At 41.9% G+C, this 26,853-nt stretch overlaps 2 protein-coding genes across 2 annotated transcripts; one reads left to right on the top strand and one right to left on the bottom strand.

Moving 5' to 3' along the window:
• Positions 1-583: 583 nt before the first annotated feature.
• sestd1 (SEC14 and spectrin domains 1) lies at positions 584-22,966 on the top strand. Its single transcript, XM_013275310.3, has 19 exons — positions 584-911; positions 2,507-2,576; positions 2,709-2,817; positions 3,465-3,555; positions 3,676-3,789; positions 8,948-9,061; positions 9,179-9,273; positions 9,386-9,441; positions 11,650-11,724; positions 13,346-13,503; positions 15,803-15,925; positions 16,089-16,283; positions 16,447-16,561; positions 16,660-16,825; positions 17,562-17,643; positions 17,734-17,856; positions 19,407-19,598; positions 19,730-19,833; positions 20,496-22,966. Exons 2-19 carry the CDS (start codon positions 2,507-2,509, stop codon positions 20,767-20,769), a joined length of 2,256 nt encoding a protein of 751 aa, XP_013130764.1. The 5' UTR covers positions 584-911; the 3' UTR covers positions 20,770-22,966.
• A 253-nt stretch (positions 22,967-23,219) lies between these two features.
• Positions 23,220-26,452, bottom strand: dnajc15 (DnaJ (Hsp40) homolog, subfamily C, member 15). The gene is made up of 6 exons (XM_003451559.5): positions 26,297-26,452; positions 24,831-24,882; positions 24,616-24,689; positions 24,037-24,113; positions 23,867-23,937; positions 23,220-23,731 (listed from the first exon to the last, which is right to left on the bottom strand). The coding sequence occupies exons 1-6, from the start codon at positions 26,399-26,401 to the stop codon at positions 23,661-23,663; spliced, it is 450 nt and encodes a 149-aa protein (XP_003451607.1). The 5' UTR covers positions 26,402-26,452; the 3' UTR covers positions 23,220-23,660.
• Between the last annotated feature and the right edge of the window lie 401 nt (positions 26,453-26,853).

The following is a 26,853-nucleotide window of genomic DNA, read 5'->3' on the forward strand; positions in this document are numbered from 1 at the left end:
ATAATAAATACAAAACTAAACCTCCCACAGAGGATGGGTGCCAGACTAGAATTTCTACTACACCAATGTAATAATTCACAGATAAACAATTAAATTAAACTTCCTCTTTTCCCACTATTACAGTGAGTCCATAGTTTTGTTTGTTTGTTTTTTCAAGGAATTTTTTTGTCAATTAAGAAAAAGTTGATATTTTATAATTACAAGACATGGCATTCTTTGCACTGAACTACTTTTCTGTACTCTTACACATTTATCATATATCATCATATTTATGTTTGTATTTATATTTATCTATTTAGCAAAGTGGCCACGTGTGTGCCCTGATGTAAAATGAATACTGAGGAAGTGGGGAAAATAAAACTTTACACACGCACGCACACACACACACACACACACACACACACACACAAACTATTTCCAAGGTTTCTGAAAAAAACAAAACAAAAAACAAGGGGGCAAAAGTGTGCAAATCGTGGTTGTAAATAAATGTGATAAGTAATGCATAACTAAACATTGGCTCCTCTGTAATGTGGTGAGAAATTGTTCCTCCAGGCATTTATTTGGAAAGTCGTTTTCACCGGAAGTCGCGTTCTTAATTTGGCTACACTGAGGCTGCGCACAACAGCCAGCTCCAACGCCTGCCTTGTGAGAGTGTGTGTTTGGAGCAGGACTGCAGCGTTGTTGAAAGCGTACTGTGAGCCCGCTGAGCTCCTCGGTGTTTTTCATGGAGAACAGATTCACTATCTGCTGATAAATCCGCCCGAGAGGACACAGAATAGGAGGAGGAGGGAAGCGAGAGGAAGAAGGGAAAAACTGCAGAGGAGAAGAAGCGACAGAGGAGAAGAGGAGGGGGGACTAGGAGGAGGAAAAAAATCGGGACAGGGAAAAATGCCGCAGATTTGACTGAAAAGGTAAGAAAACGTGCGGGATCAATAGCTACTGTTGTGGATCCCGGAGCTGCCGAGGCTGGGCGGGTCGAGGTTTGCGGTGAAGGGGAGGTTACGGCTGCAGCAGCCGCAGTCTGCAGCTGTGAATGTAGGTCATTGTGTCTGTGGGCCGAGCCGAACCAAGCCGAGACACACCGAGCTGGGCCGGATAAGCCGCAGGAGAACGAAGGTGAAGCCCCATCAGCAGCAGCAGCAGCAGCACCAGGGGGAGGAGGTGGACACAGACTGGTGCTGCAGGGACCAAATCACTTAATCTAACTAATACTACATCTGCTGCAAATAGCACAATGAACACCTTTGTGCCAAATCATAAATGTGACGCAAAGTTTAGCAGAGGAGTAGAACAGAAACAGAAGATAGTGGAGCATGAGTTTATACTTTTTAAGAAAGAGGTTAAAATGATAAAATATGTAGTGACTGAAAGAAAACTTCCTTTACAAAATCTTCAACTAGTCATCAGAACTGTGATCAAATGTAATAAAGTAAGAACCCCACAGCTCTCCAGACACCAGATCGACATGACTCACTGTAAGGACAAAAATAAGAATACTGCAAACACAAAGCTTTAATATAACTTCAAGTTAGAAGCTAGATGACGTCTGTGTGCCACATCACGTCAAGGTCACTATGTGAATTGCATGATTGCACTCAGCATGCCTGTGTAACTGAATACAGAATCCGAACACTACACTAAAATTAAAGGAGTTGCAAGCCTGTGTTATGGCTTGCATGGGGGTGATTGCTGTGTCTCAAATTACAAGCAACAGAAAGCAGCTTAGATGGTAAGGAGCTAAATCTACAAAAACGCTGAGATGGAATAAAAAAGGAGTAGTTTGACATTTTTCTGTAGAGCCTACATTAAGTCCTCCAGCAGTGCTGTAATTAACTGAAAAGCCCAGACTGGTTCTTTAAAGGAGCACAGCCTTTAATAGGAGAGTGTGAGAAACAATGCAACAACTGTAGAAAGGGTGGGGGTTAAAAAAAATCACCACAGATGTTAAGTCGGCCGATAAGCTGACAGAAATGCAAACTGACTGATTTACTGGCTGACTGCTTGAACCACGCTGACATGCCGATGAGGCAGGCAGTAAATCGCAGGCCGAGGCCGGAGCCAAGAATCTGAATCGGCCGGGAGAAGCGCCAGCTGAGAGAAAATCCGCACACGAAAATCACAGTGCTGCTCCGCTGATATTGCTCTGACACTTCGGAGCTGGACGCAGCGTTTTAGCAGCGACCCCCGGAGCTGTGTTTTATCACCTATGGCTGTTGTGCTCCTGCACTGACTTGCAAGGACGCTGTACCCTCGATAGCTGTGGGATTTCTGTGTAGTTACTGCGCATTCACATTCTGGTCAAGCCCCTCAGAGAGCTGTGGATTAAAGTGTGAGCCTGTGGGCCAACATCTGATCGTGCAGGTTTGAAAACTGTGGTCTAGTGTTGGAGTTTATTGACTATCACGTGTAACTGTGGGCCTCGTTTCCACTTACTCAGACTGCTTTTAGTTTAAGAAAGGATACCTTAGACTTAAGGAGGAAAAACTGTCTGCATGTGTGTTTACAGATGTCTGCTGTCACAATGGAAGCGACCACCATCCTCCCCATTCTCAAGAAGAAACTGGCCTTCTTGTCAGGTAAAACACTTCGATTTAAAATAAAATATCGACACCTGTTTCCTCAATCCTGGGGTCATCCCAGTTAGCACTGCTGTTTGAGCTGTAATCTGATTCCTCCCCTCTCCCACCGGTCTGCCTGTCACTCTTTAGGGGGCAAAGACCGGCGCAGTGGTCTGATCCTGACCATCCCTCTCAGTTCAGATCAGACCAGCATGGAGGAGCTTAGCGCCACGCTGGACTACCTGCTTAGCATCCCAAGGTACACACAGAGACACGACTGAGGACAGTCTGGTGTGTGTCCCAGAGCAGTGTTATCACCCGGAGACTGTTGGATTTCACTTTTAATGCTTTTAGACATGTTTGGGTTTTGGCTTGTCAGCGAGGAGCTGCTGGATCTGAACCCTGTGGCTCGAGTGTAGAAATCCAGCTTAAAGGATGATTCTAGTTTATTAAGTGTTACTATTTTTCAGCTCGTCCTTTTTGAGCGTCCCCAGCACGATCTGACAGCTGTAATTCTTGGCAGCTCGACAGGTGATTCAGTCCCATTTTCCATATCTGGCCTCTTCAGCTCACGCTTCGTTTCTTCCAAAACACGCTGGATGAGCTGTTCAAGCTCCTGTAGGTTGCTTATAGCTGACAAATCGGTATATAGATGGACTTGAAAGAGGAGCAGAAATATACGCGATGCTGGGAATGTGTGAATAGCATATAAAACAAATAAAAAAAATAGTCTCAGGCTTTATTTTTGTTACTATTTGTACTGATGAAGAAAACATAAAGTAGCCTCGGTAGCAACAGCTTGGTGAGCTGGCCACCCAAATGATGCTCAAACAGGAAACTGTGTATGTAAATGATGGGGTGTGGGTGCGCTGTTGGTAACACACTCTCTCTCTTTGTCTGTGCCAGTGAGAAGTGTAAGGCTCGGGGTTTCACTGTTATCGTGGATGGACGGAAGTCTCAGTGGAACACCGTGAAGACTGTGGTGCTCATGTTGCAGGTAGAAACACATTTAGAGTCCCTGCAGGCACAACGCAGGCTTAAGCTGCATTAATGCATTGGCTGCTATGGGTGTTCTTTAAAAAGCAGTGGGCTAATGATGGCGTTGATGCTGTTTCAGAATGTGATCCCACCTGAAGTGTCGCTGGTCTGCGTGGTGAAGCCAGATGAATTCTGGGATAAGAAGGTGACACACTTCTGCTTCTGGAAGGAGAAAGACCGTCTGGGCTTTGAGGTGAGTCTCTCAGCTGCTTCTGCTTCAGCTTGCAGCTAACTTTACACTTAAAACCCGCTCTCTCCGGAGCAGTGGGTTTGTGGATGTTGAAGATTTGTACCTCAAATGAAAAAAAGTCATATTTTGCCCCATGTGAAGCTGGGATTTTCCCCATCTGGGGCCATTTTAAACAAATGGTCGGCATTTGAGAAGCATTTCTTGTAAACCTCAGATTATTAGAGTGGGGTTTGGTTCCCTTCATCACTGCTCCAACTTTCCATGTGAACACTGCACATATTCCATATATCCTTACGAAGACAGCACAGAGACTAACACTGTTATTTTTTGCAGTATTATACATGTTTTGCTTTTGAGAAATGATGGCACCTAATCCAAAGCTCTGGCTTTAGATTTCTGTCACACGTGGTGTAAACTCTCTTAGTTTCCATCTCCAGCCTGTCAAAAATCAGGTTGATTCCCACGTGTACTTTTAAATTCACAAGCAGCTGCTCGCAAGAGCAGGTAGTACTTCCCCTAGCACTTGAGAGGGCCTAACAGCATATGTTGGCTGCTTTGTTTGCTTAGTTTTACACATGCAGTTGTTAAGTTTGCGTGTTGGGATACCTGCTTGTGGGGAAATAACATCTGCTTGCAATCATGTTTCATCATGCTCATCATTTTATGACGGAAATCCATGGCCACACATCGGCATCAGGGCAACACCTTACAAACTGTGCTCACATCAGCATCGGCTTCACTTTGTGCTTATGCTAAACTATAGAGGCGGTAGTGGGATACCTGTAAAACTTAACCTTGTAAGTACTGGTCATTATCAGCAGGCTGCTTGTGCTTATATTGGCGTCTCTCGCAGTGCAATGCTCTGCCCTAAGTATAGCCCCACACAGCTGCGTGGCTCCAGACTCCTGTTACTGCGGCTGTGAGAAGTGGTTCTAATATTGTATTTATTTTATTTTCACTTTGTTTTGTGCTGACTCTTAACTCAGTCACTTGTGCACTGGTTACTTTTGGGGCAGTTTATGCGAAATAATCAGTTATACTATTCATCCTGGAAAATCTTTGGTTTTTAGGATACTTGAAAGTAGAATGGGAGGCAGAGCCTTGAGGTTTCAGGCCCCTCTTCTTCCCAGTTTGGATTTGGGAGACAGACACCCTCGCTACTTTTACTTTAAGATTAGGTTTAAAACACTTCTTTTCGATAAAAGGATCATGTGTCCCTGAATCCTCTCTTAGTAACTCTGCAGGAGGCTGAGACTGCTGGGAGCTTCCCATGATGCACTGTTTCTTCTTCACTTTCTGTGTGTTTATACAACACTTTGTATTTAATCATTACTTAGTATTAATCTCTGGCTCTCCCTTCCACAGTGTGTCTTTTGTCTTCTTCCCCTCACCCCCAACCAGTCACAGCAGGTGGCTGCCTCTTGCTGAGTGTGGTTCTGCTGGAGGTTTCTTCCTGTTAAAAGGGAGTTTTTCCTTCCCACTATCACCAGGTGCTTGCTCAAAGGGGGTCGTGTGATTGTTCATGTTTTCTGTCTGTTATTGTATGGTCTTTATATTACAGTATGAAGCACCGTGTGGTGACTGTTGGCGTTACGTAAATAAAGTTGAATTGATTTCTTCTCAGCCACCAAAAGGTTGTTGGTGCAACTTTGTGTCCTCGTCTTCAGACAAAAACGGTGTAACTGCCACACCTAAAGGATGAAATGGCTGCTTTTACGTGGAGGACTTGGACCAGTTTGAATGTCCCAGTTTTTCTCCAACATTGGAATGAACCAAACGATTTTTTTCATTCTCATTTTCTTTTCCTCTTGATTTTGGTTTAAAATACACACACACACACACACACACACACACACACACCCTTCTGATCTTTGTTGTCACCCGATATCACGCACAGAGCAAGTACGTCAGCTATAATAACCTTGAGCGTCATTAACTGTCCTGAGTGCTGCTGGAAACCTGAGACAGGATCAATGGAGTATGAGTGTGTTTGTGTGTCTGGCTCCTCCTCTATTACAACAGATGGTTTTACCGACAGAGATCAGTAGTCATTGTGACCCAGATTTCCACAGCCACGTTGGCTCCACGATTGTTACCATGGTAACCGGAGCAAGTTGGTTGATCTGTATCGACTTGATAGTTGTTAAATAAAGATAATCCGTCACAGCCAATGTTAAGGTGACTTTATTTTAGTAGCGAATTTGGAGCTTTTTTGGTTTTGTTCTCAGGGCAAGAAATCTCCCTGGTGGTGCGTTTAAGGACACGTGGACATTTCAGAAGTCAGGAGCAACAGGAACTGCTAAATATTTAAAATGATATGGTCAGAAGAAAGAGAGCTGGTGGTCTCATAAATTACATCTGTCTCATTCAATGTACTGGAGTATTACCGCCCATACACAGACCATCATCACTGAGCTTGTGGCTGATTGCTGGTGGTCTTGCGGCTGCTTAGCTAAACCTCTAATATATTTGTCACACTGTCATATCTCAAACAGTTATATTTTCTTTTCTAAATGTATTAACAGTTGCTTCAAAGTTTAGATAAGTTTTAAGTATGTACCTGTTTTAAGTATGCACTGGCATACCCAGCGGTTATTTTTTCTTTTTTCCTGTAGTCGCTACAAGTTGCTGAATTTCACACATGCTGCGTTGTCACTGGTGGCCACATCTCTGCTGTGCACGCCCCTCTGCGCACACGCACACACAGCTGTTAGAGATTCCAGTGATGGTGCTGAAATGTTACTCATCCGAACTATGGAGTGTCTTTGAGGGTGACACAGCAGGGTGTGTGTGTTGTACAGCTGCTCAAACATCTGACCTCACATTTAAATAAACATGCAGACACACGCTAGCTGAGTCCAATTTGTCTGCCGGCATCTGTTGCAGTGACAACTGGAAGTTCGACTCGACGCCAGCTGTCTTTGCAGGTTTACTTACAATGCAGCAATTTAAAAAAACAAAACAAAAGGCACTTCATACTTGTTTGCTCTCTTTTAAAAACTACATTTCAGGAATGCTGAAAGCTCCATCTGCAGATTCAGAAAGCCAAAAGAGAAGTGTTCCAAGTGTTCTAAGCACTCCGCTTGGTTGATGGATCCAAGCAATTGGCGCTCAGTGCAGTGGCTTCTAAATGTCCTCTGAAAACAAGGACTAGTTATGTATGCCCTTCCTCAGACACCTACGTCTCACAGGAGGGCTCCTGAGACATGAACACACAGACTGGCTGCCTGGCATGTGACAGAGATTGAGGAAACTGTGTTTAATCCGCCAATCACTGATATCAGAGCCTCAAATTAGACAGACTAACATGATTTTAAATGTAAGGATTGTTTATTGGGTTAGAATCTGTAGCAGCCAGTGACTGACATGTAGAATCCATGGACATCACCATATGCTGTGTTTCCTCCCTAGAGCTGCTCTGCTGGGCCTTTGCTGCAGACGCATTCAGTCACTGCATGTTTGTGAGTCTTTCTGCGTTCAGTTTTGTATTTAATAACTGAAATGCACGCTCTGCTGGGCTGAAATCAGGTGACTGACTTGGCCGCTGAAGAAATCTTGATTTCTTTGCATCGAGACACTCTTGGTTAGTTTTTGCAGTATGCTTTGGGTCATTATTGATTTACACAGTGATGCACAGTCCGATCAGTTTTGCAGTATTTGTCTGAATCTGAGGAGAGACTTTAGCCCTGTACACTTCACAATTCATCCTGCCTCTCCTATCAACAGTCACAATATCAACAAACACATCATTCATCGGTTCAAGACTGTGCAGGTTTTTATTTTACATTTATTTATTTTATTTTTTTTAAGACGTTTTCTTCCCGTTTCAGGTTCATGCCAGAGGACTAATTGGGATTCTATGTATTAAAACCTGTAATTCCACAGAGTTGATGCAATCCTTTAATTAAATCCCCTTGAATTTAAGCTGATATTCTGCACTTCAGTGACATGTTGATTGTTTGATTGAAAATCCTCTGTGGTGGTAAAAAAATAGCATTTGTCCAACAAATTATGGACTTGAATGTATAGAGTTTATTGACATGCCCTACTTCAATCCAAATAAAATATCCTGAGTGGATGCTCATTCATGTCCCATGTAGCCTTACATTACACATTTACACAAATTGATCCACATAAAAGCCTCAACAAATCAATAGATAATCAACAAGTTGCCTTGGTGTCTTACCACTTAGCCATTAATGAAACTTTGAGATTTGGCTGATAGAAAGAAATTTTATTCGTCGTTGTATGTGCCTGTGTCTTTCTGAAGACTCTCGTCCAAGTCTGTAGCTCAGTTTCCCTGCTGGTTGTGTGGTTTCAAAATTCAAGACATAACAGTGTCTCATGGTAAATGGATGAAGTACTGTCTAACAACCGTCTTGAAATAGTCTGCCCTCAACGTTTCTTTTTCTTCTTCCTTTTTTATTTCTTGTATTAGCTTGCAGGTACAATTGAGTGCGCCTCTCTATTTAGTTTTGTGGTGCGTGCAGGTTGCATATCGATGTGCAGATCACAGCTACAACTAGAACGGCCAGATTTATATTCACTGGAGGCCAGATTTGGGCCCTTGAGCCTTTAGTTTGCTGTTACATATATGTGATGAAGCCATGGACTAATTAGTAAATGCTTCTAACAAAAGGTATGATGTTCAAAGAATTAGTAAAGCATTTCTTTTAAAACAAGGGTGGGCAATTCCAGGCCCCGAGGGCCGGTGTCCCTGCAGGTTTTAGATGTGTCCTTGAACCAACACAGCTGATTTAAATGGCTAAATTAGCTCCTCAACATGTCCTGAAGTTCTCCAGAGGCCTGGTGATGAACTAATCATGTGATTCAGGACACCGGCCCTCGGGGCCTGGAATTGCCCACCCCTGTTTTAAAATGTCACACAAACTGTAAATCTGAAAGTAATATTGAGTGGCTTTATGATAGACTGTCTGTTCTGGATGACTTAGAACTTCTGAAGTATTCTGTAGTTTAGTATTAGTTTCTATAGTTCAGGTTGACCTCTGTGTTACTTCTATATTGAAACCTACATGACATTTCTCAAAATTGCAAAAACTACAAGTTTACACACAGTGTGTTAGACAGACAACACAACAGCCCTTTTTTTTTCTACAGATATACTCATGTGTTGCATGTTGGCATCTCTGCTTCCTGTCAGGTGATCCTGGTTTCAGCCAATAAGCTGACTCGTTACATTGAACCGTGTCAGCTGACGGATGATTTCGGAGGAAGTCTGGACTATGACCACATCGACTGGCTCAACAAGAGACTGGTATCTAATTTTTATTTATTTATTTATTTTTTTATGCTTTCAAGGTATTTCTGTAACTTAAAATATTTGTTGCCACGGTAACCTGACACCAGAACTGAGTGTTTGGCTTTGTTGCAGGTTTTTGAAAAGTTCACGAAGGAGTCTACATCACTGCTGGACGAGCTGTCGATCATCAATGATGCTGATAAAAGCAGCTCAGTGGACAAGGACAAGTATGCTTAAACACACATACAGACACAGACACACACACACGTCTACAGTTTAAACCTCACTGAGGGTAGACGGGTGAAATCCAGAGCCGTCTGTCTTGTCTATCATCTGCAGATCTGCCGACTGTGCCCTCTTGCCATCGTTTGATCCTGAGACTGTCCTTCAGACTGGTAAATATAAGTTTTCTTTACTTTATCCTCATTCAGGAACCAAGATTATGTAAATCTGATTGCAGTTGTACTGCTCGACTAGCAGGTAAAACACACGCAACTCTCGATAGTAACAACGCCCAGCATGAGGAGGCATTCAGATTTTTTTTAAGCCTCTTTAAATGATTCAGTGGAGTGAAAGGTCTGTTTACTGTTGACCTGAGGAGTGATTAAACACTCCTGATTAGACGAGCAGTGGTTTTGAAAATCAGGTAGTGGACATTTCTGAATGGAAAAATAATGTAATGCATTCCTCTTCTTTTCCCCATTGAGGTCCAACCTACTTCTTCACAATGCACACAGTGATGTCTACGATATCTCCTAAAGCACAACGATAAACTGTATCAAGCTTTCAGGTCAAGCAGGCGGCAGGAGGGTAGAGAATATCTCGATAATGAAGCACAGACATGATGGTTGACTGAACAATCATTCTGCTCTTCTTGCCGCAGAAACATACAATTCTAATACAGGAAAAATTAATAGAGCATGTTTAAATACATCAAATGTTGACTGGAGTGCTTTACAAAGACATGACAACTACAGCTTGCCAAGAGCATAAACAGTCCGTCTGCAAGTATTTGGGCAGTGACACAATTTAAAGTAATTTTGCTTTTATAGACCAGACCAGAATGATCATTTAGGAAGTCGAGGCATTTTGCATAATCTTTGCTACAGTGTGCTTGGGTGTGTGGGTGCTGCATACTGTGGAAATAAAAAAAATTAAAAAAATAAACACAGATGTTTCTTAAAGATTTCAAAGAAGTCAGCCACTCTGGGTGCTCGGATGGGGCTGTTTTTAAGGTTATTTGCTGATTAAAACCTGTATTTTAACTGGTGATGTCAAATGAAAAGTGCTGATTGATCAGGCAGGTGGGCGTTCCACTCCCACTCGAGACTCTCTATCCACTTGATTGAGTTCTTGGATTCTAGAAAGTGGTGGTTTTGCAGTTCAGTAACTACAGCAGAGGTATTAATGATTAGCCAGTCAGCACAACACACTTGTGTTCTCCAGTCCTGAGCCATGGGCACAAAACTGAAAGAACACACAGAACCATTGAGCAGAGTAGTTTTTTATTATTTAATGCAAAAAAGAAATAATGTTTTACTCATAAATATACACGGAGTAGTGTGTCATTATGTATTCTAACAAATTGATGCACTCTCATAAACTTCGAACTAATTCATTAAAAACCCCAAAACATGTCAGCTTGTGCTAGTTTGTGGAAGCTACATGTCACCTCTCTTGAAAACGGTGGCTGGACCTGGCTAGAGATGGGCCACATTATTTAAATCCATTTTAAAGACAGATTCACTAATGCGGGTTAACAGCTGCTAACACAGGCTAACAGCTGCTAACACAGGCTAACAGCTGCTAACACAGGCTATCAGCCGCAAAAAAGGCAACGCTTGCCGACAAAAAAGTTCAGGATATCCTCAACAAATCACCCCAGTATCGCTGTCATCGAACAGAAGCGATCTTCACTAATTCATCAACTCATATCAGATTTTTTTCACAAAGTTTTACGGCCTCCTCCAGAGTAAAGGGATGTGGACACATATCGATAGCTAGGATAAACAGCGAACTGACTGCCTACACTTAATACAGATGAATGGCAGCCAGAGTTGTTTGTCCTACAGTGGCTACTGTAGCTAGGATTATGCATTTGAATTGGGAGCGGGGAAAAAAACAGGACTCAGTTGACGGCAATCTGCAATCTATTGAGATTTACTGGTGAGATTTTACTCACTCTACCTTTAAACAAAGCAAGCTGTGTGGTTTTTGTTTTCTTTTCATCATTGCATTTACAGGGAATGTTTTTTCTTTATTTTATTTTTTAAATATGTTTTTTCCAATTGCAAGTTTGCTACCATCAAAATCTAAAGAACACACTGAAAACATAGGAAGGATGGATGTGTTGACTGTACAGAGTGGCCTATGATTGTGTGTGTGTGTGTGTGTGTGTGTGCGTGCGTCTTGGGCTGAGGTGAAAGGAGTCTTTGTTTGTAGTACCACCCTCCTCCCTCCACCAGCTCCTTTCATAATTTAGCAGCATGTACACAAGCATTGACTCATTATTGCTTCTGATGCTTTTTTTTTTTTTTTAAAAACCACCTTTTTAAATCTCAACCCGCCTCTCTCTCTCTCTCTCTCTCTCTCTCTGTCTGAAGGTCATGAGTTGCTGTCGGAGCTGCAGCAGCGACGTTTTAATGGCTCAGAGGGAGGAGGAGGAGGAGGACAGGGAGGTGAGCAAGCAGCTGTCAGTCACCCAGATGTCGCTCTGCTGGCTCAGCTCAGACAGAAGGGTGATGCATAGATTAATTAAGAGGTGTCCTTTGTTTTCTCTGGAGTTTGGCGCATGAATGCAGCCATTCATTTCCTGGAGAGTACTATGCACTGTGTACAGTACAGTGTGACGCTGTGTAAGTGGATGCTGTGTTGGCTACTGGAGTTCTGTGTAGCATTGTTTAACAACTACTCAACATCATAGCTGAGATCTCAGCATCCACTAATTCAGTTCATACTGATCTGCTTCTATTGTGGTATGTCTTCAAGAAGCAGCACATGTAGAATCATCACAAATTTACCAGACAAAGTGCTGTGAGGTAAGCGCAGCGCAGTATCGCGAGGCCTGATGGGACTAAACCTTACACTGGCAGAGAGCCAGAAAAGTTGCTAGCCATTGTTTGCAACCTGTGAAAAATAACAGGCCCAGTGAACAAGAATTGTGATTTGAAATATGGAGGGTTGTTTTTTTTCCATTATAAACAGACATGTTGGTAAAAGTATAACCATGGAAATGAAAGTAAATTTAGATGGAACCTTTCTGAACTCTGACAAAGCTTAAAGTTTATCAGTCTCTCACATCACTGTGGAAGAATTCTAGCCCACTGTTTTTTTGTTTGTTTTTTTACACCATTGCTTCAGTTTTTTGGATTTGGAGCATCTGTTGATGCACAGCTCTCTTAAAATCCCAGCTTTTCAATCGGGATGAGCTCTGGACTCTGGATTCTTTTCTTTTTCAGTCATTCTGTTGTAGATTTGCTCCTGTGCTTGGGATCATTGTCCTGCTGCATAATCCACATTTGACCTTACATTTGACTAGAATAATGTGGTGTGCAGAGAGGTTCATGAACAATTCAGTGACTGCAAGCTGCCCAGGTCCCGTGGCTGCAAAACCAGCTCAATCATCACTCCTCCATCACTGTGTTTGAAAGTTGGTAAGAGGAGTTTGATTTTCACCAAATGTGGTGCTGCGCGTTACAGCCAAACATCTCCACTGTGGTGTCGTTTGTTTGTCCGAAGAACATTGTTCCAGAAGTGTTGTGGTTTGTTCGGATGCAGCTTTTCAAACCTAAGTCGTGCTGCCATGCTTTTTTTGAGGCTTTCTCCAACTTTTCAACACAAACCAGACTTGTTAAGTCTTTTCTAATTGCACTGTCATGAACTTATGAGATGCCACTTTTGAGGGTTTTTTCTTTTCCTGAATATATTACATGGGCTGACATGAGTGAATTTGCTGGGACATCTATTCCTGGGAGGTTTGAGACATTGTATTAAAAACAACTGAATGTTCCAGTGCAGCAAACTTCTCAAACTACTTCTTTAGAGAGGTGCTCACACTTGCATATGGTCAGTTTATTTTATTTTCTCCATCCACCTTAGCTCAGTTTTTCTATTAATGTTTAGAAAGACAGTGATAAAGTTTTATTTGAGCAGTTCATTTTATAGTGCCGGGGTATCGTACACAAGATATTTCAGTTTCCTGAAGAGGAACCATTGCCAGTGAATTTTGTAAGAGTAGATAAGAGATGTGAAATGCTAAAATCCCACAGACCTTCTTCCTGACCTCTCTCTGAACTTCAGGTCCAGCCTGGTGTCCAATGGAAGAGGAGCTGCTGGCTCAGCCTCAGGTGATGAAGCTGCTGGACTCCCTCAGAGAGCAGTACACCAGATACCAGGAGCTCTGCAGGCAGCGAAACAAACGCACCCAGCTAGATGAGATCCACGCCAAAGTCATGCAGGTAACACGCACACATGCATCGAGTGTCCATCTCAATATATTTCAGTTTCATGTGTAAACACGCGTTTCATCCTTTTTAGTCTTTTTAGCAACTTTTATTTTTGACCCTTGGTGTCACTGAGCTGCCTCACTGCTCAGCAGCACTTGAGGGCGAGATGAAGTAAACTCTCTTGTTTCTGGAGTTCCTTCAGCTGCAGGGGCTGATGGTTAACACCAGTGTCTTGGAGATGAGCCTGGGGTTGCCGTAGTAACTGAAAAATGTCGGTCACTAGCTCGGAGGATTTGAGGTAGTTGTGGAAGGTTGGCCTAGTTCTTGATCAAACTGTTCATGTGTGCACGCAAGCTCTTCAAGGCATCACTGACCTGATAAATACAATTAAGTTATGATCCACACACACACACACACACACACACACACACACACACACACACACACACACACACACACACCTGGATAAGCGGTTACCGTGCTGTACAAATACAAGCACACAGACAGCCTTTGTACTGATAGCTGTAACTTTACTCGCATAGTTTTTAGATTATTGAGTAAAATGATTAAATCATGCAAATACTGCTTTCCAGGGAAACCTTACACACATTTCAGACCCATCACCAATTCTGCACATGAAGCCCACTTTCTTGATGTGATGTCACAGATGTTGGCATCCTGGTTTTTCCTTGTATTTAAAACTCACGACATGAACAGGCATACTGGGTTTAGAGTTTGTGACAAGTGAGCATTTACCAGACAGAGGTAAATGCTTCCTTTTTAAAGGAAACATAGGTTTGCATGGTGAAGAAGGGGGGAAAAAGAAAAAGTGTGGCTCCACTGTTTGATGTTGACAAGGAGAAATCCTTTTTAATTGCTTAAACATTGGTTTACTTTACACTGATCATTCTAATTTAATTCTCAAGCTCGTATCTAATGAAATCACATGTGATGATGTATACTGATATCACGTCTGACAGCAGTAAGTTCAAAGATCCTGCTGGTCACTCTGCTGCGCTGAGATGCACCGAGGCTCCTGTTGGAGAGTGAAATGATCCAGAAGTGCATGCAAGCCAGATGCTTGAGTGGCTCTACTACCTAGGCCGTTTGAGTACAGTAAACTCATTGCCATGTTCAAGAAACCAGTTTGAGATGATTTGAGCTTTGTTACATAGTTGTCTATCGGTCTCGAAGCAGGAAAGAGATGGATATAGTCAGCAGCAATACGGTTAGGCTGTGGCATTTAAACAATGCTCTGTTTGATGTAATGGGCCTAAAGTGTGGCAAGAAAATATATCCCACACCATTAAACCATCAGCAACAGCCGGAATTTTTAATGCAATGCAGGATGAATTCTTGCTTTCTTGTTGTTTATGCCAAATTCTGACCCTATCATCTGAATGTCACAGAAGACAAGGCAAAGCTTTTTCAGTCTTCTCTTTCTGATTTTGTGAGCAGCTGTGAACGGTAGCCTTAGCCTCCTCTTCTTGGCTGACAGGAGTGGTACCCAGTGTGGTCTCCTGCTGCTATAACCCATCTGCTTCAATGTTTTATTACGTTCAGAGATGCTCTTCTGCATACCTTGATTATAACAAGCGGTTATTTAATTTACTGTAACCTATTTCCACCCAGAGAACTGCTGCTGACTGGATGTTTTCTCTTTTTCGGGCCATTCTCTGTAAACCCCAGAGATGGTTTTGTGGGGGAAAATCCCAGCAGATCAGCAGTTTCTGAAATGGTCAGACCAACCTGTCTGGCAACAAGAACCAAGCTACGTTCAAGTCTTCAAAGTTCTCATTCTGATGCTCACCTTGAACTTCAGCAGGTCGTCTTGATCACATCTACATGCCTAAACACATGGAATTGCTTCCATGTTATTGACTGTTGATTTGTATTCAGTGTGCCTAATGTAGTGGCCCAAAAGAGTAGACTCTCTTTTTATTTCTTATTTTATTAACATCACGTTATTAAGCAGTGTAGTTAATGCAGTCAGATTCTTTGAGCACTGTGGTTTCCCTTAAGTTCTTTCAAATTCTCCTTCATGCATTATCGGCCTCACATTGAAGTTGCTGACAGTTTCATTGCTTTTTAACTGGAAGCATGAAAGAAAATGGTAATAAAATAGCCAAATTCATCACAGATGCTTCAGTTTCAGTGTACTGGCTCTGTGTGAGATGTCAACCAAATGTACATGTTATCTTATATTTTTATGGTTGCCATTTTTCAAGTTTGCCAGCTTGCAAAGGTACCCAAAGTAGATTGTCCTCCTGACACTGTAGGAGATCATGTATTTTGTGTTTCTCTCTCTCAGGTGGTCACCTGGCTGCAGGGTCCGGGTTCAGAGCTGCTGAAGACTCAGCAAACGATCGGGGACTCGATGCGATCAGCTCAGGCTCTGCAACAGAAACACGAGGAGATCGAGAGCCAGCACAGTGTAACGAAACACACACATCACCGTGATCAGAATCATGTGATTTGAACAATCTGATGAGTCGGCTGCTGTTTTCAGTTTCCCTGTTAAAACATCACAGAAACTCGCTTTCGATGTTTGAGGACTGTGAGGCGCGAGCTAACTCTGTCTCTCGCTGTGTGTACAGGAGTGGTTTGCTGTTTATGTGGAGTTGAACCAGCAGATTGCTGCCTTGCTCAGCACCGGAGAGGAGGAGGAAGTGGCCGAGCTGAAGGCGCTGCAGCAGCAGCTGAGCGACGTCTGCTACCGCCAGGCAGCTCAGCTGGAGAGCCGACAGAACGTCCTGCAGGCAGCACAGGGCTTTCACACCACCACGCAGGAGGTAAAGCACAGTCTTAGCACTGCTAGGCTATTAGCCTAGCTCGATCAAGAGAAATCTACTCTAACCTATAATGTTGTGTCTAGCCATTATCCAGGATGGGTAGACCTGTGAAAATGCTAATCACTTCTTCAGACTAATCCAGGTTCATTGTTTGTCTCTGCAGTTGTCTCAGCAGTTGGACGGTCTGCTGGGCATGCTCTGTGCTGATGTGGCTCCAGCTGATGGAGCATCTATTCAACAAAACCTCAAACTGCTGGAGGAGAAGCTGCAGACTGTTGGTTTGTACCCAGAACAATCAATCTCCTTATTTTCCGTCAGGATAATTAATGGTTTTCATGAAGCTGCTGCGTCATATTAACCATCTCCTCTAATGCAGAGGCAGGTCTTGCCTCCCTGCGACAGAAGGGGGCGTTGTTGTTGGAGCAGATGTGCAGCCAGCCGTCCTGGCCTCTGGAGGAAACTGAGAGTCCAACCACAGAACAGCAGGACAGCGTTCAACACATCCAGTCTGTGATGGAGGACATGCAGCTCCGCAAGCAGAGGTTACTTTTGTCTTGTTTTGCTACAGGGAGGGGTGAGTGAGGGGTTTTTTTTTTTTTTTGGAGGGGTTTTTTGCCAAGAAGGAAGCTGTATTTAACTCCCCACTTTAAGCTATAGTCAAAAACTGCCTGTTCCCACTCCTAACAGGATAAAAACCAAAGCCGATTTCTGAAGTCCCCGATCCTGATTGTGGTTCCCTCAGAGCGCACTCATGCAATAATCTCAAAAAATGAGTGAATAAAGCAAAAAGAATTGCTTGCTTCTGTGCAAAATGCATGTGGATATTTAAAAGAAATACTGCTGTCCTTTTGTTTATATTTTAACAAGGCTAATTTCATGTTTTAAAGAAATTCCAGAAAATATCAAATGTTTTACACAGTGAACTTTCCAGTTTTGGGCTGCATCTACATTCTGGGTTTTCACGTTTACACCCACAAAAAAGGGAGTTGTTCTAATGAGAAACTTTCTGTTCAAATATTAAACTTTTCTCTTCCCTGTCCTCTGGCTCCACCCTCAGGATAAACTTTGTATTGCTGCTCCATTAATGGTTCAGATTCGGAGGTATGTGGTTTGTTTGTGGTAGTGGCAGCAGTTTACACAATTACCTAACAAGCAACCCCCCCAGGAGATTAGACACAGTTCCCTGTGGTGTTGTGGCAGGAAGAGCATGTGGTGTGAAAATCTGTTCTGTTGTTTGTTTTCCAGACTTGAAGGCATATTTAACTGTGTGTGTTGCAGATGTGAGGACATGGTGGACGTAAGGAGGCTGAAGATGCTACAGATGGTCCAACTGTTTAAATGTGAAGAAGATGCTTTGCAGGTGAGGAATGCAACACAAAACGCAACAAAACACACACGCATGGATTTCACGTGTTTATGTTATGATCCCTTCGTGCTTGCATCTGGTTAGGCAGTGGAGTGGCTCGGTGAGTTGTTGGACGCCTTGTTGAAGACTCACGTCAGACTGGGAGACGACTCTCAGGAGACCAGGACCATGCTGGACAAACACAGGAAGTTTGTGGATGTCGCTCAGGTGAGACGCTTCACTTGATCTTTAGCTAATGTAAAAAAAAATCCAGCTGATGTACCTAAACATCAGCATGACAGTGCTGATAGCGTTTTTGCCTGCTTCCTCATGTCTTAGTGTTTTGTGTATTTTTCACACTTAAATGTTGGAAATTATCAAACAAATTTAAATATTAGACAGAGACGCCCCTGATTACTGCCAGAGCTGCTGAATCAAGACTCATCAAGCCACAATCTAAAGAAACAGTTTGGAAAAGGTTACAAAGTCATTTCTAAGGCTTTTGGTACTCCAGTGAACCACAGTGAGAGTCCTTATCCACAAATCATGAAAACTTGAAACAGCGGCAAACCTTTCATGAATGGCCTGTTGACCAAAACTACTCCAAGTGTGCAGCGACCACTCATCCAGGAGCTCACACAGGAACACAGAACAACATATCTAAAGAACTGCAGGCCTCACTTGCCTCAGTTAAGGGCAAAGTTCATGATTTAATAATGAGAGAGACTGAAGGCTGATCAAAAAGAACTCAAAGGTTCGTCTCACAATTGTCAAAAAATATCTTGATGATCCCCAAAACTTTTGAGAAAATATTCTGTAGACTGACAAAAGTTTAACTTTTTGTAAGGTTTGAATCCTTTTACATCTGGAGTGGAACTAACACAGCATTTAATAAAACAAACATACCAACAGTAAATGGCCTGCATTTGTATAGTGCTTTTCTAGTCCATAGGACCCCAAAGCGCTTTACACTACATTCAGTCATTCACCCAGTCACACACACATTGGCGATAGCAAGCTACATAGTAGCCACAGCTGCCCTGGGGCGCACTGACAGAGGCGAGGCTGCCGGACACAGGCGCCACCGGGCCCTCTGACCACCACCAGTAGGCAAACATGGGGTTAGTATCTTGCCCAAGGATATTTGGCATGCAGCCAGGATGCAGCCTGGGATCGAACCACCGACCTTCTGATTAGTGGCTGACCTGCTCTGCCACCTGAGCTACAGCCACCCCAGTCAAACCTGGTGGTAGTAGTTTGAAGGTCTGCGGTTGCTTTGTTGCTTCAGGACAAGCTCAAGCACACTTGGATTATGTAGAAGGAACATGATCTGAAACACAACAGCAAGTCCACCTCTGAATGGCTCAAAAGCAAAAACAAAATGATTCTTTTGGAGTGCCCTAGTCAAGTCTGGACTTCAATTCAAGATGAGATGCTTTAGTATGACCTTAATGGGCACTCAAACTCTCCAAGTAGCTGAAAATTGAAACATTTTGCAAAGAAGCCATACTAAATTAGTTTCATCTCGCTGGAAGCGTGTCCAAACCAGTTTCATGGAAATCCATTTGCTAGTTTAAGGCTGGCTACTCAAAACCAAGACTGTGAAGCTAATGATGCCAAAGGATCACAAATGTCGTTCGAGTTTCATCATCCAGGTGCCGTTTCTGTCTGAATGTCTGCACAAAATGAAGTGCAGTCAGTCTAACAGTTTATGATATTTAAATATTAATATTAGATATTATTGAACTGAATATGTTTCTGTCTTCTTGTTCCTTCAGAGCACCTACGATTATGGCCGCCAGCTGCTGCAGGCCACCGTCGTCCTCTGCCAGTCTCTGCGCTGTACGACGCGCTCGTCCGGAGACACTCTGCCTCGCCTCAACAGAGTCTGGAAACAGTTCAGCGTCAGCGCCGAGGAGCGACAGCAGAGACTGGAGCTGGCTCTCAACTTCCACACTGCTGCTGAGAGGGTGAGAAAAACACTTTTAAACTGTCAGATGTTACATCAGTGTCAAGTCTGGGCACGTCAGCATGCCAGTATTGACTAAAAATAAGCCACACGGTTATTTTAAGTCTAAATTGTATGTTTATTATGGTCCAGGTGTTACAGCAGGAGCGTGTGGAGGCGGAGTCTTTGGATGAAGTCGACTCTTTGGGAAAAACTCTGCTGGACAGACTGACCATGCCGGTGATCTTCCCTGATGGGTACGTACACATTCATTTGACTTACCTGAATTATGACTTTATATGTTTAATGCTATCCTGAATCATGCAAACACTTATTTGGCTATTTAGAGACACATGAATTCACTTTGCTTTTGTTACCAGTAATTACTGGCATAAACCTAACAAAGAGACAATTATCAACACAGAAATGTAATAAACTACCTCATGGCTTACAGGTGTCATGTCACAGCAAGGTCCTCTGAAACATGACTGCATTATCAAACCTGATGAGTTCAGTTTTCAGTTAAATTCTGTTTTATTTATATAGGACCAAATCACAACTGCAGTCACCTGAAGGCCCTTTATATTGTAAGGTAAAGACTTTTTCAGAAGAGAAGAAGAGGGGTGTGAAAGCTGAAGGCTCTGCCTCCCATTCTACTTTTAGATATCTTAAGAACCACAAATGAGCCTGCAGTCTGAGAGTGAAGTCCTCTGTTGCAGTGATATGGCACTAAAAGGTTTTTAAGATGAGATGGAGTCTGGTTATTCAACAGCATGTGTGCGAGGGGAACGATTGTAAATTTGATTCTGGATTTAACTGGGAGCCATTGAAGAGAAGCCGATATGGGATGCTCTCTATCTCTAGTCCCTGTCAGTAATGATGCAAAAGCAACTCATAATTGGAGTTGTTGTGATTTCAGGAGTGAGCAGTTCTTTGGGAGTCCCGGCGACACAGCGGCAGCAGCAGAGGGTGTCAGAGAGCGCCTCCTGTTGGTGGAAGAGCGGCGGCTGCAACTGCAGGAGGCGAGGCTGCACAACGATGGGGATGAGGGGGAGGAAGAAGTGTTGAATGGGCAAGATGCAAGACTAGATGTAATCGGAGAGGAACTTAATGAGAAAGAAGACCAAGATGAAGAGGAGGAGGATGCAGGGCAGCGGGGAGAAGATTTGGAGAGGGCTACACAGGATTGCTAATGGATCGCTGACGATGTTAAACCGAGCAGCCTTAATGAAGCCTGTCAGCGAAGGGCTGCTGATTTCTACAGACCTCTCGTGTTCTCGCCTAGGGCAGGATCGCCTTCTGTCGGCTGCTTCTCTTACTGCAGCGGCTTTTCCCTACATTAAGACTACACTGCACCATCAGCATCACTGCATAACCCTTCCTGCAAGAGGATAAACATGTTGGACACCTTTCCTCCATCTGGTTCTGGAAGATCAGGCATAACAAATGTAAAATACTGGAATTGTTTACTGGAATGTCTCATCCTTTGATGATAATCAACTGTAAAATAATCCATTTCAGGTGAGAATAGTCCCAGCTTGTATCTAACTGCTTCCTCCTTCTCCTCCTCAATCCCTACAGTACACAGAGCTTCTATGGTGCTTTCCCCAGCTTCCTGTTGGTCTCATTCCTGCATCAACAGTCCTGATACTTTAGTACAAACAGGCTGGAAAAAAAGCTTTTGTCCAGCTTTCTGGAACTCGAGGAAATGTTTAAAGTTCAAAAAGGCATCAGGAACAAATTTCATTCGGTGTAAAGTAAAATGTTTGTACTGGTTGGAATTTGTTTTAAAGTCTACCTGAAGTTTAAAATTTTCTCTACATTAATCACCTTATTCCTAGCCTCATGTTAGCGTGTTACACACGTCATTCCTTTTTTCCAGCAATAAAAACTCTTATAATAATGAATAATGCAGGAATATAGCCTGTACACCTTAAACAGTACATCATATATAGAATAAGGACACCTGCCTTCTGCTACCAAGGGTTCAGAGAAAGTGGCATCAGATAGAGTAGTAAACTACGTTAGCTAATACTCGGCTCAAATAAATTATGCTAAGTGAAAATGGCTTTTAGGCTCTTATTTGGATGAAGTTCTTTCTGCTTTAAGATAAAAAAACAAAAACAAAAGTCCAACTTTATTTTCTTGGACACAGGAGAAAAAACAACTTTGACCTGCAAGAGCAGAGCTTCACAGACAGAAGTTAGCATTAGCATAGCCGAGCTTTTCAGATGCTTCATTTTATGTTACATGAGCCACTTAGTAGATGGCAGAGCTGTGTTCCTGCAAATATCTTAGTAAAGGTAAACATGTACTAAAGGACTGACTTTAGTAACCAGCAAACTTTGCATCTGTAATTTAAACAAAGTAACATGGGAATAGGAAAAGGTGTCTAAGCATCAGGTACCGTTTTAAAGGTCATGAATGTGCATACTTTTTTTTTCAGTTTCTGGATGAGCAGCTACCATTAATTTTATGTTAATGAGTTTTAACTCAACAGTGAAGGCAGAGACTGTTTGACATGGCTTGCTTTAGTGTGGCTGAGTCAGCAGTTCTCACACTGCTTTGTACAAATGAGTGGGTGTAGTTTCTTTATCAGGTGACACCATTTTCCTGTACGTGAGTCATGATCCAGGATAAGGAGATGGATCACTCTGATCAATGCTGGGGTCGAGCAGTGTGTGTGATTACAACGGTTAGTGTGATGTAATAAAGTATATCAAAATGTAAATGTCAGATTATTCATTTAATACAGCTTTATACTGATCATGGACTGACATGCTATATCCAGATATATATTTAGGGTTTTGGCTGTTAGAACACTGACCCCTGGTTTTTTTTGTTTGTTTTTTTTCTTTTAAAAACATTTCTTCAAAATATTGTTTTTGTATTCTTTTTAAACTCTTGTGGAGGAGGGGTTTCGGGCCTTCATATCTGTAGTTACACATTCGAACAAATAAATGTGCATAAAGGAGAGCGATTTCTTTTTCATTTCAGTTGGACTTTAACTATTTCCCGTTGATGCGGTCTCTGGGACATGTTATCCATCACTGTTGTAACATTGTGTTCATGATTCTTACGTCTGTCAAGGACTTGAAACTTAAACTTCCTATCATAGTGGAAATCAGACCATGTGCTGTTCACTCAGAGGCCAGTATCTGGTTTCTAAGCACTGAGACTGGTTGTCATTTGCCAACGTAGCAACATCCCAAAAGAACAGTTTTTTCCCCCCCCTGACATTTTTCAAGCAAACCTCTCAGTAACTGGTTGGTGTTTGACCAATAATTGCTGCTGTAAGTGTAATTGCTATATGCTTTGTTCCTTCTGTCTATTCACATGTACCATGACATCAATACAGCATCCTTCTCTAAATAAAGCTTTTGAACTTCATGGATTTTTTGTCACCTTCATGATGACAATTTTTGTATCAAGCAGAGCAAAGCATAAAACAGATTAATGGGTAAATGTATGGCTACAGGGGAAGAAACAGCAGGTAAATTACAAAATGTATTGTTATTTTAAGGTTTGAGTTGCCAGAGGCAGCTTATTGTTCAACATTTCTAATAGAACAGCTACAACATAGCTCTGAAACTTTAAGTTGAATACAGAAGTGCACTGATATCTAAAAATAGATCCTACTGTGAATATTTGCAAATTAAGTTTATTTTTTCACTTCCACACTAAACATCGAAATATATAAACAGAGTTTATTCTCTTGCTGCTTAAATAAATCATTATTCATTATATTTACACAGCCAATAATGAACTCAGCACAATTACTGTTCCATTTTCAGCCAGCTGCCACTAGGTGGTGTATATATCCTTTCAAACCCTTTCATTTAAATGCAACACATTGCTTCTATGTGTAAAATAACAGCAGGTCCTTTTAAGGATGTATTAACCTTATAATCACAGGAGTGACAAATTCAGTTAAACCTAAGTTACTCTGGCAGCTTAACAAAGAATCCTTTTAACGATCCTCTTGAACTTTAGCGGGTTCCCCTGTACGGTATTCATGCTCATTCAAGCAGTACTTTGAAGCTGAGGGGGGGTGAAAGTCTTAAGTGCTCATTGACAGTGTGCGTCATCGGCGAGTCTCTTTGTCCAAAAGGTCTTTAGCTTCGTTGATCTTGGCAGCGAGATACGGGGAACCACCTGCAAACACAAAAACAATTTTGGTGCAACTCACTAAACCGGCACTACCTGCAGTCTAACAGACAGGCTTTGGTTAGAGGCAACTTTAGCTCTTGAATTAATATCACATAACAGATCAATCTGGTTTATGTTTACCTTTATCCGGATGGTTCAAGACCATAATCCTCCGATGGGCCTCTCGTACCTTGGCTTTAGTGCTGGCTGGGCTGGATGTAACATGATACATCCATGTGATTAATTATAAATGATAAATATATGCCACATTTTAGAAGACCAAGATTATTTAAACCAAGAAGATGCATTACCTGATGCCCAGAATGAGGCTGGCCTCTCGTTTGGACATCTTCTGCTCAAAACCTCCTTTGTAGTATGATGAAAAAGTCTGAGGAGACACCACAGTATTAGACCTTTGGTTATGTATGCCAAGTAACTTTATGATAGAACAGATTTTATTTTTATTTTTTTTAGATCATTCCTCTAAAGACAGGCTGAAGCAACAGCACCCTCTGGCTTTCTTTAAGAAGGTTAACAGTCTGAGGAGGAATATATTTCAAACATACTTTTTAAATGACGTGTGAAACATTCAGGGCGACAAATGCTGAACATTTATAAAAAACAGCACATAGAATCCATACCACAAGTGCACACGCAGGCATAAAAAAAAAAAATGCATAAAAGTTTATGAACCTAAAAATAGTTCCCTTTATTATTCACATGGTTTGGGTAATGACAGGTAAAAAAGACTCAAGACCAGTATTTCCTGAATCCACCTGCCTGTAATATCTGAGATCAACATGTTAATGTGGCACAGTGTGTTGCAATTATTCACCTGGAGTAAATATAAGCATTACAGTGGATGTGCAGGATGTTCATCATTTACTTACTGACGTAGGCATCTTCTTCACAGTTTCAGAGAAGACTTGGCCAAGAGGCTTCCAAAGGTGGAATGCATACCGGCCTGTAGATTAAACACAAGATATGCACAAGAATTTTAAACCAGAGAAAAAAAAAAAAAAGAAAGCTTTTAAACTAGAGAAATTCAAAGATTTTTAGAAATCTGCCCAGTTAGTGTATCTGGTTTTAATCAAACCATTATTACCTGCAAACCCTGCTGCAGCCACACCAAGACCAACTGCAATTAATGTCCGCCCCTGTCATCAAAACGAAACATCCAGCTGTTAGCACACTGGGTCAGACAGGTCATTCAACACAGCTACTTATTTAAAGTTAAACTTTATTGACTTGTGTGTCTGCTGATCATGTTTACAGTGTTTTAAAGCAAATAACCTTTGCTTTAAAACAGACACCTTTTCCTTTGGAGTTCTCTCTATCCCCTCCCATGATCCATAGCATCAAAGCTGACTCTGGCTTTTAGTCATGTTTCTACAGAGAAAAACAGGCCAAAATTGATGCTTTTCTTGCATCATTTTTGAATGGCCATTTTAAACTTCTATTATCTAGAAAACTACTTCAGCTAGGCACTTCAATTCGTTAGGGTGAATGTCTGGTACTATAGCGCTACGAATACGGAGCTCAAAGTGAGTAATTATGCCAGAATGCCAGATGCTTCAAGCCCAAACTATTTGGACCTCCGATATCTAAAAGCAGACTTGGAGGCGTGTTGCCGATTGTTGTTTACAGCTTCTCATATCCGAGGCACATGTTTTTGTTTTTTCCCCCAAACAGTCCAAATGAATGTGAAAGTAAATGGTTTCACAGATATTAAAGCCTTATTATCAAAATAAATAAATAAAAACAAATAAATAAACAAAATGCCTTTTCTTCCAGCTTCCCTGTAATACCAAGTATGACACCATGTACCAATTTATGCACAAATTTATCTTCATCTTATATCCAATATTCATCATGGTGATCGCTCTTATTTTCCCAATAAGATTTTTAGAAATTGTCCCAGTAATGTAACTCTCCATGTTCATAGTACCAGATATTTAATATAGAAAATTTAAGTAGTGGTAGTTTTCTACTACTGATAGTTTACTGTTTCTCAATACCAGAGGTATGTCTAAAACACCCCTACCTCCATAATTAAATAAATGGGACCTGAAAACGTGCATTTTTTAAAGCGTGTCTTTCCCCTAGATTTGTTTCAGGCAAATCTGACCTGTTTAAACCTCAGTATATTTTGCATTGTATTTTTTAAGCCTCACAATAAATATTAATGACATGTAAAAGAAGCTCTGCAAGGGCTCCTGTCACACATGGCCTGCACTGGGTTAACCCATCGACATACAAACGTCACTGTTCCTTGGAGTCATACATGTAACCCACATGTAGCTAGTTGTGGCTAACCAGGTAACGATCCCTCATCTACTGTTGTTTAACCCAGAGAAAATGAAGATTGCACCAATTAGCCCTGAAAGCTCGTGTCTGTGAGACATCCTTTAAAGCTTACTTTACTCGGGTTAGTTCGCTAGCTTCTGTACCTGATGCAATAGACCATTAGCGGTCATTGAGGTTACTTAACAGAAGCGTCAGCTGCTATCAAACCACCTCGATTTAGTTTGACAGACACAAAAGTCCTAAGTATTTAAAACAGGTACTTACTAGCTGCCTGTCTATCTCCGCGTCACACCTAACACTGTTTTTTGGCGAGTACTCAGCGCATCGCATCAGGTCTCCATCCACGGTCATTCCACCGGCGTTCGCCATGTTGCCTCACAACTGTTAAAACCAGAAATGACAGAGCACATCCGGTTGTGACTTTCACAATAAAGTCGTCATATTTGTTGCATAGACTTAGTGGGGTGGGGACTGTGTGGCTAATTGCAGGGAACATTGAGAATTTATTTTTAAGTAACTAAATGTCATTAAAAATCATTTTCTTAATTTAAATGAAATAAACAGAAATGACAGTATGCTTCAAAATAGTTCAGTTAAAACACTGTTGAGGAAAAATTATTGGATCTCATGCTGAATATGAAAGTTTGCTCACTTGAAGTACAGCATTCCAGCTAAGTCATAGTAAACACCATAAATAAACCAACACTCACCCCACCACAACCCCCCCCCCAAAAAACCCAAAACCCAGTAATAATACAAATCTAAGTAAAATCTAATAAAATCTGATGCTTCATCTCCAAAACATAAAGCCACAACATTAT

Source organism: Oreochromis niloticus, linkage group LG16 (assembly GCF_001858045.2).
Source record: "Oreochromis niloticus isolate F11D_XX linkage group LG16, O_niloticus_UMD_NMBU, whole genome shotgun sequence".
NCBI classification, from domain to species: domain Eukaryota; kingdom Metazoa; phylum Chordata; class Actinopteri; order Cichliformes; family Cichlidae; genus Oreochromis; species Oreochromis niloticus.

What these genes read in the sequence shown, in the direction of transcription:
- sestd1 (XM_013275310.3), top strand. Translation starts at nt 2,507, where the DNA reads ATGTCTGCTGTCACAATGGAAGCGACCACCATCCTCCCCATTCTCAAG. An exon ending in TACCTGCTTAGCATCCCAAG is followed by an intron (nt 2,818 to 3,464) that starts GTACACACAGAG and finishes TGTCTGTGCCAG; the next exon opens with TGAGAAGTGTAAGGCTCGGG. An exon ending in ACTGGCTCAACAAGAGACTG is followed by an intron (nt 9,062 to 9,178) that starts GTATCTAATTTT and finishes GCTTTGTTGCAG; the next exon opens with GTTTTTGAAAAGTTCACGAA.
- dnajc15 (XM_003451559.5), bottom strand. Translation starts at nt 26,401, where the DNA reads ATGGCGAACGCCGGTGGAATGACCGTGGATGGAGACCTGATGCGATGC. An exon ending in CGGAGATAGACAGGCAGCTA is followed by an intron (nt 24,883 to 26,296) that starts GTAAGTACCTGT and finishes TTTTGATGACAG; the next exon opens with GGGCGGACATTAATTGCAGT. An exon ending in AGCCTCATTCTGGGCATCAG is followed by an intron (nt 23,938 to 24,036) that starts GTAATGCATCTT and finishes TGTTACATCCAG; the next exon opens with CCCAGCCAGCACTAAAGCCA.